This window comes from Dipodomys merriami, unplaced genomic scaffold, assembly GCF_024711535.1.
Source record: "Dipodomys merriami isolate MVZ:Mamm:240054 unplaced genomic scaffold, mDipMer1.0.p SCAF_204, whole genome shotgun sequence".
Taxonomy (NCBI): domain Eukaryota; kingdom Metazoa; phylum Chordata; class Mammalia; order Rodentia; family Heteromyidae; genus Dipodomys; species Dipodomys merriami.
Window position 1 is genome coordinate 1,596,525 of NW_027203427.1, and position 13,008 is coordinate 1,609,532.

Consider the following 13,008-nt stretch of genomic DNA (forward strand, 5'->3'; position numbering starts at 1 on the left):
TCAGTTCAAGGTGAGCTCTCTACCACTTGAATCACAGTGCCACTTCTGGCTTTTTGTGCTTATGTGGTGCTGAGGAATCCAACCCAGGGCTTCATGCATGTGAGGCAAGCACTCTACCACTGAGCCACCTTCCCAGCCCATAAAAATAAACTTTTTAAAAAGAGTAAGAGAGTCGTTCTGCCTTTGTAAAAACATTTTTCAAGGACAAATTTGTGGTGTGCAGGTCTCATTGGGATACATGATAACTTTAGTACTGGGCTTTGATCTGGATTTCCGCCACCCTGCATCTGTGCTGGCTTGTTGCTTTGCCTAGCAGTAGAAGATTTGCATGCATCCAGAGCACAGCCCACTTGGCCTGAGAACTTCTTTAAGGCTGCTCAAATTCTGTGTATCAGTCAGTCCCAGTCAACACATACCATGGACATGAGGGTCCTTGCCCAGCTCCTGGGGCTCCTGCTGCTCTGGCTCCCAGGTAAGGAAGGATGGCACTTCTTCCACCCTGTGGGAGAAGTCTAGGCCTAGAAGCCTGGGTCTTAATGGAAGGTCTCACAGTATAACTAATTGGGTGGATATTTGTGTTTTGTTTCCATTATCAGGTACCAGTTGTGACATTCTGATGACCCAGTCTCCATCCTCTCTGTCTGCATCAGTAGGAGATAGAGTCTCCATCACCTGCAAGGCCAGTCAGGGTATTAGCGATGATTTACAATGGTATCAGCAGAAACCAGGGAAAGCTCCTAAACTCTTGATTTACTGGGCAAACAGATTGGAATCCGGGGTGCCATCCAGGTTCAGTGGGAGCCAATCTGGGACAGAGTTCACTCTCACAATCAGCAGCCTTCAGCCTGAAGACTTTGCAACTTACTACTGTCAACAGAGTAATAGTTACCCTCCCACAGTGGTACAAGCCATAACATAAACCTCCAAGGGAAGCAGAAGTGACAGGCTGGGCTGCCCCAGCTGCTTCTCCTTGTGGTTTCACCTGCTGATAGTGCTTTGCAGCTACAGCCAGGCTCTGAAGTTCAGATGGGGATTTGGTCGAGGTGGTCAGTGACAATCCTCTCAATCTTAACTGTATTTCTTTAATCTCAGCCTCACAGTCATCATCCAGACAAGGCTTCTGTTGTCATAAAAGAACACAGATCTGTACTTCAGCGCATCTGGAATATGGTATCCAGGGGATATGATTTCCACTTGAAGGCCTCACAAGAGAGGCACTTACCCTCCCTTGTTCCTCTTACACTGTTGCACCCATTTGCTTAGTGAATTCCCTTCTAAGTCTGAGATTCAAGGTTCAGCCTGACCTTGTCTTGACCCATCATGACTCCTGAGGTCCTTCTTTAAAATGAGGTTGTGCTGGGCATTGGTGGCTCATGCTTATAATCCTAGATTCTTAGGAAGCTGAGATCAGAGGATCTGGTTCAAAGCCAGCCTGGACAGAAAGCTGTGAGACACTTATCTCCATATAAATACCAGAAGACCAGAAGGGTGGCTGTGACTTAATGTGCTAGAGTGCTAACCTTGAGCAAAAGAGCTCAGGGACAGTGCCCAGGCCCTGAGTTCAAGGCCTATGACTGACAACAATAGACATTTTACTAAAGTCCTGAGGACATTATTGCTCTGGATCATTAGCAAAGACAGAGAGAGATGAACAATGAAGTTATATAATATGCTGGAAAATTTTGGAACTGGAGATCATGTTGAATGATATAAGTCAGCATTCCAAAGCCAAATATTCCATGGTCCCACTCATTTGTGGTATGTAGAATTAAATGATGATGATAATATAATAATAATTAAATAATAGTAACAATAAAACATGGTAACAGTTCATGAAAGCAAAATGGGGAAAATGTCTAAAGGGAGATAGGTAAGGGACCTAAGGCACAAATAAATGAAAATGAATTAAGTATAATATATAATATAATATGTATGCATACATACATATATTTGTGAGTAATGAAGTCAGTTATATAAAGTAAGATAATGGGTGTTGGAGGGAAATGACAGTGGAAATACAAAGAAGGTAGTGAAATTTTTTAAAGTACACTGAATTTAGGTATAGAATTATCATTTAAAACTCAGCTCATGCTATTAATATATGCAAATTAAAATTAATCCTTAGTAAAAGAAATAAAATGGCACAATTTTGCATTGAAATAGTGAGATTCTCTTGCATAATTGTTTGAGAAGATTATTTAACAAAACAAAACCATAACACCAAATGGAAATCTTGCCAAACCTTCCTCTAGATGCCAAAATCCACACAAGGAGGAAAAAAACGAAGCCTGATCTTAGAGACCTTGGGAAAGCAGGGGTGATGCTTCCCTTTTGTCCTTAGGAGCTTGAGCCTGGGGAGCTTTATTCCAGGCTTTCATAGAACCCATGGCAGCTGGGACCATGTTTATAGAAAGGGTCAAGTCTCCTCATATACAAGTTCCTATTTTACATTTCACTTTGAAAGTGTAATCACACAAGACAAGGCTGACACTTCCACCAGGATTCTTGTAGTGAAATCATCATGTACAGATCAGAAAGATGAGGGAAGGAGGGCTGAAGATACGCAGCCCTGAAGGGAACATGTGCACACACCATATCCAGTTGTGGGAGGTGAGAGGGGGCTGCACTGTCAATGTTACCCTCAGCAGGGGCCCAGAGTCTTCTGCACTGAGCAGGTCACTGCTTGTGCTCAAAAGAACAGTGGGTCCTGATCTTCATAATGCTCAGGCTAAGAGTGAGGAAGGGCCATTCATTGTTCCCTAGAGTTATTTTTCAGGATCAGAATTTGAAATGATGAATTAGACAAATAAAGTATGTTTATACATGTGTTAATTTGATACATATGAACAATAGACATATTACTTTGGCATTCTTTCATTTGTGAAGTGCTCTATATGTTTTTTTAGTTGGTGGGTGTTTTTTTGTTTGTTTGTTTTGTTTTTTCTTGTTTTTTTTTCCAGTCCTGGGGCTTGAACTCTGGATGTAGGTGCTGTCTCTGAGATCTTTGTGCTCAAGGCTAGCATTCTACCATTTAAACCAGAACATAATTTTCGGCTTTTTTCTGGGTAATTTATTGGAGATCAGTTTATTCCTGACCACGGTGGATTCAAATCATGATCCTAGATCTCAGCCTCCTGAGAAGCTAGGATTAGAGGAGTTAACTACCAGAGCCCTACTTCCTCTATGTTTGAATAAGGAATGGAATTAAGAATCTGTCCTGAGGACCCTGCTGAATCTCCTCCTTATCCCAGCACCTCATAATCCAAGGAAAGAACCCTGGAGCATCCTTTCCAGTCTCAGCCCTGCTCTGAAGTCTGGGTCTCTCAGACTTTCACCTTGTCCCAGACCTCAGATTATAAACACGTTCCTTTCCTGAAGATCTTCCTTCTATCAGGAAGATCCACAGAATGTTCTTTTAGTCTCCCACATCTCCCTGTCCTCAGCTTTATCTCTCAGCCAGTAACTCCATCCCTCACAGCCCAGAGCAATGTAAGCCTGTCAAGATCTCTGGTTGGAGGCCATTGTTTCAAACTCTTCCAAGTATTCCAGTACCTAAAGCCTTTGCAGACTTGAAACCTGCAAGACACATTTTCATAGTTGCTGAAGCCAGACCTGGAGCATGGATCACGAGAATTTATGTGTTATTACTAGAGCCTGTCTGCTTTTAACTCCACACAGGTAGATGTCCGTTGTCATTCTATTAATAATTTGTCAGGTAGCCTTTATAACTTCACAACACCCAGCTGCCTTTTACTCATTTTATTTAGTACCAGCTTTGTCCTACAGTGCATGGTAGAGAGAGCAAATCTCTTCCAGCAAAGACAGTGACAGAGATTGAGAGGACCATATGAGAAAAATAAGTTAAATTTAAGAAGAATGAGGGGAAGAGTATAGCTTTCGGTAGTAGATTCATAAATCATTATAAAAAGAAGGAAGAAGAGCATTATAAAGTCCTTCCTGGAGCAGTTGGTAGCATGTACTGCAGAGACCATTAATGTGTTAGGAGGAGAAGATGATCAAGTCAAGACTCAGATGCAGTTTATACAATAAATGATAATGAAGAAGCCTCTGATTGGACAATGACTTATTTGTGGGCTCTGTGACTTGGAACAACTGTGTTATCTCCTTGCACCCACAGCAGATGTTTCCAGTTGTGATGCTAAGTTCCATGTGACTATTCTACTCTTTTGTCATCAAATGTGACATCCTGTACTATACAATGCAGTGTGTCACCACATGCTGATCTCCATGTTGTGCGGCCTGCTAACTTAACTCTAATTCTGAAAGACCCCAGATTCCTAGGGTACTTTCAGCTATGGGAGGCCACCCCAGAAACCAAGACTCCAAACCAGCAGATGCAACAAGCAAGAGGAATTTATTCAGCATTTGCGCAAATGGACTCTCTGCCCTGGTCAGTCAGAGAGCCGTTAGCAGTGGTTACAGGCATTTTTAAAGGCAAAGACCACAAAATTTACATATAACACCACGTGTCCCAGGATTGGCCCGTTTAAAAGTCACTATGTACTCCAGCAATCATTTTGTTAGGCTGGAAACTTTGTAACACTCTTCGTAAAACGGTTGCCTAGGGGCAAGTCTAGGGGGCGTGGTCACCCTGGAGGGGAATTCACATAGTTATAGGCTTGTGATTCGTTGACATTTGGCCTAGTTTGCCAAATGTCCTTATCTTGGGTCCCATTTAGGGAATTTCCAAACAGGAATTTAGAAGAACATACTCGTTTATTCTTTATGTACGACCACAGACCTTGTCCCAGGGCCGGCATCTGGACTCTGAAACTTTTTACTTAATTTCTTATTTTTAGGGAGGGGAAGGGTCAGTGCTAGAGTTCAGCCATTGGTTAAAGATATTAGATACACAGAGAGAGAGTGAGGGGAGGGCGAGAGAGCAGCTTCCAGTAATTAAGATAGAAGACACAAATGTCCTCCCAAAGTTTAGTAAATGTCATATTAAACAGAAATGCATGACACTTACAAAGCTAGATATGGAGCCACATGTATACCTATATATAAGGAGGAAATACCTTTTATGGTCTGTCCTAGTGAGAGGCAATAAATCACAGCATTCAGAAGAGAAGGAAATGAGTCATTTGTATGGAGTGAACAGGGCATCAATACAAACAGCAGAAGATACATCTCAGATAAAAATAGTATATTTCACATATAATACTTTTCAAGAGTTTTATCTCTCATAAAACTTTTTGAATTCTATATATTTCTCAATATGGATAATAATGATAATTATTAACTATATAATGTGGTTCAGGGAATTAACTTGAATGCTCTAGAATCCTGTGTCACAAAATTCACAGATACAAAATGCAGGAAAAATATAAAATTGACCTCCCTTAGGAATGTTTATCTCTCAGTGACTGGCTTACATTACCATAAACACTAAAGAAAATACTAGCAAGTCTTGATCAATGTGGGAATTAAAAACATTTATTTTTCTCACAGGACAACATATTCTGTTCACCATGGAGAAATACATTAGGTACAAGAAAATCAGACATATGTGGTCTTTAGGTCTGTACTTTGTCACTGAAATCTGCCAGATTATTGTTATGCCCAGCTCTGCCCAACTCCTGCTAATTTGCATGTGCCCAGAGCTCAGTCCACTGAACTGAGAACATCATAATAGGCTACTCACACCCTGTGCGCAAGAAGATTCCACTCAGAACACAGCATGGACATGAGGGCTCCTGCTCAGATCCTGAGGCTCTACAGTTTTGGCTCCAAGGTAAAGAAGGGCAATGCTGGGGATTATACATCTTATGTTTTGTTTTTCTGTGTGTGTTTTTTATTGGGAAAATACTGGACAGAGGGGTTTCAATTACATGGGCAAGGTAATGAGTACATTTCTTATCAAGCATTGTTGCCTCCTCCTTTGTTTTCCCTTCCCATCCCTTCCCATCTCCTCCCCCACCCACCCCGCAACCCTCCTCCCACTCCACCAAAGTTGTAAAGTTTGTTTTTTTGACATAATGTCTTATATGTCTCATGGTTTCAATGGGACCACCTATATGCATATTTAAATAATTTGTTTTTTTTTTCCCTTTCCCTACACAAAATATACCAACATCAAATACAGTGATAACAGGGGTTATACCATTTGGGAGGACATACAAAGAAACAAAGAAACATCTTATAAATATGTTAGAAATAATATCGAGAAAGAAAAACAGCCTGCTTCTTTCTGGAAGTACTTGGATAGCATAATTAATTAAATGCATAATATTTTCCATGTTTCCATTGTCAGGTGCAAGATGTGACGTCCAGTTGACCCAGTCCTCCCACTTATATGCATCTCTTGGAGACAGAGTTGTCATCACTTGCAGGGCCAGTCAGCACATTAGCAATGAGTTAAATTGGTATTAGCAGAGACCAGAGAATGCTACAAAGCTTCTGATCTATTTTGCAAATAGATTGGCCTCTGGGGTTCCATCAAGGTTCAATGGGAGTTGATCTGGAACAGAGTTCACAAACCATCTGCAGCCTGCAGCCTGAAGATATTGCCACTTTGTACTATGAACAAGATTATAGTAGACCTCCAACTGTTATCCAAGCCATAACAAAAACCTCACAGGGCCGGGCGCTGGTGGCTCACGCCTGTAATCCTAGCTACTCAGGAGGCTGAGATCTGAGGATCGCGGTTCAAAGCCAGCCCGGGCAAGAAAGACTGTGAGACTCCTATCTCCAATAAACCACCAGAAAACCGGAAGTGGCGCTGTAGCTCAAGTAGTAGAGCGCTCGCCTTGAGCTGAAGAGCTGAGGGACAACGCCCAGGCCCAGAGTTCAAGCCCCACGACCGACAAAAAAAAAAACAAAAAAAAAAAAACCTCACAGGGAAGCAGAAGTGAGAGACTGGGCCGTCCCATCTGCTCTTCATGGTGCCTCCACCTGCTGACAGAGCTTCTTAGGTGAAGTCAGTCTTTTAAGGTGACTAGAAAGTATTGGGAGGAAGGCCCTGGAGGCATCTGCACACCCTAACTCTTTCTTCTCATGCAAGCATATCTGACATTGCCTCTTCTGACTTCAAAGAACACACATCTGTGTTTATGTGTAGTCCAGGTTGTGCAAAAATTTGTACTCATTCAATAAAGAAGAAGCCTTTCTAGGTATGTCAAAGTAAACTTTTAAAAGCAGGACAACATAGTTTTTACAAAAGATTTTTGAAAAACAGCATTGTAAAGTAAAAATTGTCATTAATTTTTTAAACAACTTGTGATTGACATATTAGAATATATTTGAAGTAGAGTAGATTTTGATATGTACACGTATTTTCCAATCATCTAAACAATGTAACTAACAAATTAGTTCATCAACCTAAACATTTATCAATTTCTTGTTGTCAAGGGATGTTTTTCTTCACCAAAGAGATCTTTAAAAACCTTTTTCTAAACTAAAGGCAGATCTGTATATACCACTTGTACCAGAATCGACTCCAAATGGATCCCAGAACTCAATATAAAAAGAGACATTTTGAAAATATTACAGGAAGGAATAGGAGAAACTCTAGGGATCATTAGCACAGGCTGAAATTTTCTTAATAAAGACCCAGAAACACAACAAATCAAAGAAAGTTTGGACAAAAGAGATTGCATGAAACTGCAGAGCTTCTGCATGGAAAAGGACATAGCAAGCAATATCAATAGAAAGCTCACAGATTGGGAGAAGATATTCACTAGCCATACAATGGACAAGGGCATATCTAAAATATACTTAGAATTCAAAAAATTAAGTCCCCCAAAAATGTATCTTCAAAGAAACAACAGCCTGATTAATAAGTGGGCTAAAGTCTTAAAGAGAGATTTTTCTGAAGAGGAAATAAGAATGGCCAATAGACACATAAAGAAATGCTCAACTTCTCTAGACATAAAAGAAATGCAAATCAAAACAACATTGAGATACCACCTCACCCCAGTTAGAATGGCTATAATCAAGAAATCTAGTAACAACAGATGCTGGAGGGGATGTGGCCAAAAGGAAACTCTATTGCACTGTTGGTGGGAATGTAAATTTGTTCAACCACTTTGGAAAGCAGTATGGAGGTTCCTCAAAAGACTCCACATAGAGCTCCCCTATCAATGACCAATCCCACTTTTAGGCATATACCCAAATGATCACAAACAAGGCCATACTACCAGAACAACTATGTTTATCTCAGCATTATTCACAATAGCTAAGCTATGAAACCAACACACATGCCCCTCAGTAGATGAATGGACTAAGAAAAGGAAATCTATGCCTCCATAGAAAATGGCATCACCCCATTTGTTAGGAAATGGAAAGACCTGGAAAATTTATAGTAAGTGGTGTAAGTCAGACCCAAAGAATCATAGGTTATATGATTTCCCTTATCTGCAATAACTAGTCTATCCCTAGGACAAGCAGAAGAGGTCAAAAGCTCTGTACGTATGACCATATAAGCTGATGTTAAATGAAATGAACCCCAAGATAGGGACACAAGACATTTGATCTTTCTTGATGTTCTTTTTAATGTACTTATAATATACTATGTGATCTTTTTTGTTGTTTCTTTCTATGTTCTTCCCCCATAGTCTTTGATTCCGGTGTTCTGCAAAATGTTTTTTTTTTTAATTTTACTTATACATTTATTGTCTTTAAGTAGTATGACATTCTTTCATCATTCTCCCCCATCCCTTCCTAGGCCTCCCCTCAATACTCTTCTCTGAAACCTCACTCCATGTGTGAGTGACAGAGACACAAGAGAGACCTTGAGCAAAGGGAAGGGAGGTGACCTGGCTGCACATTGAATGCACTCTCAATCCACACACCAGGGTGTACAGAAGAAGCAGGATGGTCTTGTAGTGTAGGAAACCTGACCCATCAGTGGCATTTCTCATGCTGTGTATTTAAAGGTAAGCCATTAGAGATTCAAACAATAAATTGGAAATGAAAAGTTTAAAAAAGGTCAATGACAATAGTAACCAACGACCAAATGCTAAATATACTTCAAAGTAGTTATTTTATGGATTATTAATGCTAGGAATGTTTAAACATCATTGAAGCTTCTGATCTTTGATCCAACACCTAAAAAGGAATATATGAAGAAAATAATGGAACAAATAAGGTCCCAATAGCAATATGAAAGACCACATGGGAATCAGAGAATAGAAAACACAATAACCTCATATGTTTGAGTTCTTGGCTAACACATCCTGATCATCCAAAGAGACTAATTAGATTTCCATCAGTGCAAACACCATCTCCAAAAATGAGTTCTCACTTACTTAGGAATTCCTCTCATTGCTGCACCTCAAGACAACTAGTTCCTCCAATGAAATCTCAAATGCTAACCAATCCCCGTCACAGGTGCCACAGCTCCCTCTGGGGATAAAAGCTGAAATAACTTCAGTTCTTGAGCTCTCTTACATTTCCTTACACTAAATATAAAGAACTACTTTTAGAAACAGTACCATGAGCACTTATAGACACAAACCACTGATCTTACAGAACCTCATTTTAATGCAAAGGCAAGACAATGCTGTCCTGTTTCCTGAGACTCCAGCCACCCCACCCCACCTGCTGCCCTTTCGCCACTCTCTCTAGCAACACTATTACTCAAGGGAAGTGGGTAGTGGGCATCTGGGAACACATTTTGTCTCTTCAACTCTTAGCATGATTAGAATGAGAGGAAGAAGAAATAAGTTAAAATTGAACATCTGTGGTTCATTAAATATATCCTGTGTGATCTCACTGAAGCCCATTTAACTAACTCATCTTCTGAATAAGGATATTAATTTTTCATGCCATCATGTCGCTGCAATTAGAAATCAGCAAACACACAGATGAGTAACATGAACGACACTCTGACTCTCTATTCAAAACAAACCTGGATTCCCTTGTAACAGAGCATCTTAGACCATTTTTAATATCTCTGTTAATGAAGAGAACCAATCTTCATTTTAAGTGGTTTGTTCACAGGCAAAGGGAGAGAAATTATGTTTGATCAATTATATCCCTCAGGTTCATAAAGATACTTCCTTCAAAATGTAACTTACTTTCCTTCTTTAATCTATAACTTATGGCCTTGGTCATAGATGAAAGAATGGGCATATATGTTTGCTCTTCCAATGCATCTGTTATGCACTTCAGAGCTCTTACTACAAACAACTATTATTGTTTGTAGGCAGTTTGCTTTTAAGGATGTTTAAATTAATCCTATTGCAGGACAGCTGATTGGCCTGTTTGAGAAGACATTCCCTGGGCAGTGATTGTCTCCTGCATTTGTCCAAGTTGATATTACCTGTCTTGACCTCATGGAGAGAAACAGATCCTCCTGGTAGATAGAAGCCTGTGTGTTTCAAGGAGAATACACAGTGCTACAATTTGTTAACAACAAGGAAAAACCTTCTCCTAATTACAGAAGTAGGACACAGGAGGACAGAGGAGAGAGGTAGGAAAAAATCTTATCTTGCTATAACAAATGAACCCCTGGATTAAATTTTGTTTGAACTTCCTCATTGAATTACCTTTTGTTTCTTCATTCTTCTATAAACTGAAATCTCTGCCTACTGCCAGTGAAATATTGCCAAATGATGAGTAAGTTCTAATGGAAGAATATATGTTATTTTGCATCCTACTGTGTAAGAAAGAAACACGATATAATCATGGTCTTATCATTCTTAGTGACTGCACAGCAGCCATGTTTCTGAATGCCTCTCAAACTAGATTCATGCAATTTTCCTCCAGGTTATATTCAGTAGTGCATGTATGTGAGCAAAGTCCAGAAGTGCCACTGTGTTCTTTTCATGGTGGCTGCTAACAGACCCATGGTTTGAATCATCATTACTGGTGATCTTCATTTCAATTCTAGAATAGGTGATGGTTGCCACATTTCTCTGCTGTATAACAATTCTTTCCCTTTTGCAGTTTATGAAAATGTGTGGAGAAGTTTTTGATCATTTTAGAATATCACATTTCTTATGAAAATATGGTGAATCCAAGGGTTTACAATTTATTTAATGGTGTATATTACCATTTATATGGTATTCAAAATCCCTTGAAATTGGCCAGTGGGCATCCCTTGCTAGCTGATTCTCTCCACTTTTTTCTTTACCTCACATACCAGGAATTTTTTTGTTTGGGGCACAAAATGGTCCAAAATTATCTTACACTTTCCTAGTTTTGATTTAAAAAAAGTCAATTATTTCCACAAGGGTCACTTGTTTCATTTATTGGAGAAAGTGTACAGGTACATTAGTGATGGTGCTATCTATTTTTTGTCAATCGGGGGATGCTTGAACTCTGGGCTTGGGCACTGTCCCTGTGCTCTTCAGCTCAAGGCAAGGGCTCTACCACTTGAGACAAAGCGCCACTTCCGGTTTTTGAGTGTTTTATTGGAGAGAAGAGTCTCACGGACCTTTCTGCCCGGGCTGGGCAGAAGGGTGATCCTCAGATCTCAGCCTCCTGCGTAGCTAGTATTACAGGCATGAGCCACCAGTGCCCGGCTTTGGTGCTATCTATTAATGGAACTAGAGCATCATTATTTCTAGGCTGTAAAAAATTATCCATGTACTCATTCATTCATCTAGTCTTACATACACATACATATATGTGTGAATTTATGGTGATTTGTCCACCTGCATGCACAGCAATAGGTTATTCTGAAATACATTCTCAGACAAAGTTCTCCTGTAGTTAGATTACAATTCTTTCCCTCAAGAATTTAGCCACATGATCAACTTTTTTGGATGATGAGAAACACCAGCTGTCACTGTCATTTACATGATCATAGCATATAACACACTTCACATATTTGCTCATATATTACTCAGACTGGCATAACACTGCTGAGTCAACTTTGCATCCCATGCAGTAGTGACTTGTGGGCCCTGACAACTGCACAGGCCCATATGGATGTCCTCGTGTCTCATTCCACCTCAGCACCTTCAATGCAGCCAGCAATGCTCTTTCTCCCTGGCATAGACAATCAGCTCTCCTCACTCTTGCTTCTAAGCCCCATGTTGCCTCCTCTCAATATGGATGACATTTCCATGAACTGCTGGCTCCTGGATTCTGTTAAAAAATACCAACATGATCTTCCTTTCCATGGTTCTACTCCCTCTACTTGGGCCCAATATCTTTAACCCAGCTGTGAAACACAGTGTTCTCTTCATAACTAGAAGAGACCACCAAGTGAAAGGAACATATGTAGCTTTAGGCAACTCAGTAGGCTTCAACATAACCCGAGTTTATCCTTCTTTTCAAGGAGAATCTCTGATTCAAACACTGTAGCTTTGGTTAAGATGTTTAAAACCCAGAAGGAATATGAAGACCTCAATAATGGACATTATAAATTATACACACCCAAAAGATGGTGGAAAAGACTGGTCAGGTTTGAAAGGAAGAAAATGTCTTGTTTTTTATGTATCTGCTGATGCAAGAAATTCAGAGTTATAGGAAAAAACAAGGCTGTGCTACACAATTCACAAGTTTAACTTGTGAAACTATTTTCTAATCAATGTAATAGCTCCACATCCTTATTTCATCTCTAAGGATCACGTTACAGGACAGCAGTGCTGATAAATTGCCATATAAAGATTATCAGTGAATCAGAGCAATTCCCAAAGTTCCTGCTATGGATAAGAAAGACATGTGCCAAATGAGTGTTGTGCAAATGACTGTAAATTTCTGGAACTAACCTTTTAATGGAAAGGTCTTGTCTCAGATAAAGAAATAAAAAAGAAAAGAGACTTTTATCCTCAATGAGATCAGTGGTCTGCTCCACCCACAGGAAAGAAATGTGCTGATTCTCTTCTGTGGCTACAATACAGTCTGTTGCCTGACCTAAGTCTCCTGAGACTCCAAATTTGTAAACCTACTGAGATGAAGCAGCCGTACAGTTGTGTTTAACCTTGTCCAGATGCTGATGATTTGCATGTGCCAACAGCACAGCCCACTGCCCTCAGGACTTCTTCATAGGCTGCTCATAGTCGGTGTAGCAGTCTGACCCAGTCAGCACACAGC

General features: G+C 40.1%; 1 gene segment (V, D, J or C); it reads left to right on the forward strand.

The window, feature by feature from the left end:
• The first annotated feature begins 398 nt into the window (after positions 1-398).
• LOC138833344 (immunoglobulin kappa variable 1D-13-like) lies at positions 399-919 on the forward strand. The segment is given in 2 exon segments: positions 399-472; positions 597-919. Coding segments are annotated over 2 exon segments (378 nt in total).
• Positions 920-13,008: the final 12,089 nt, after the last annotated feature.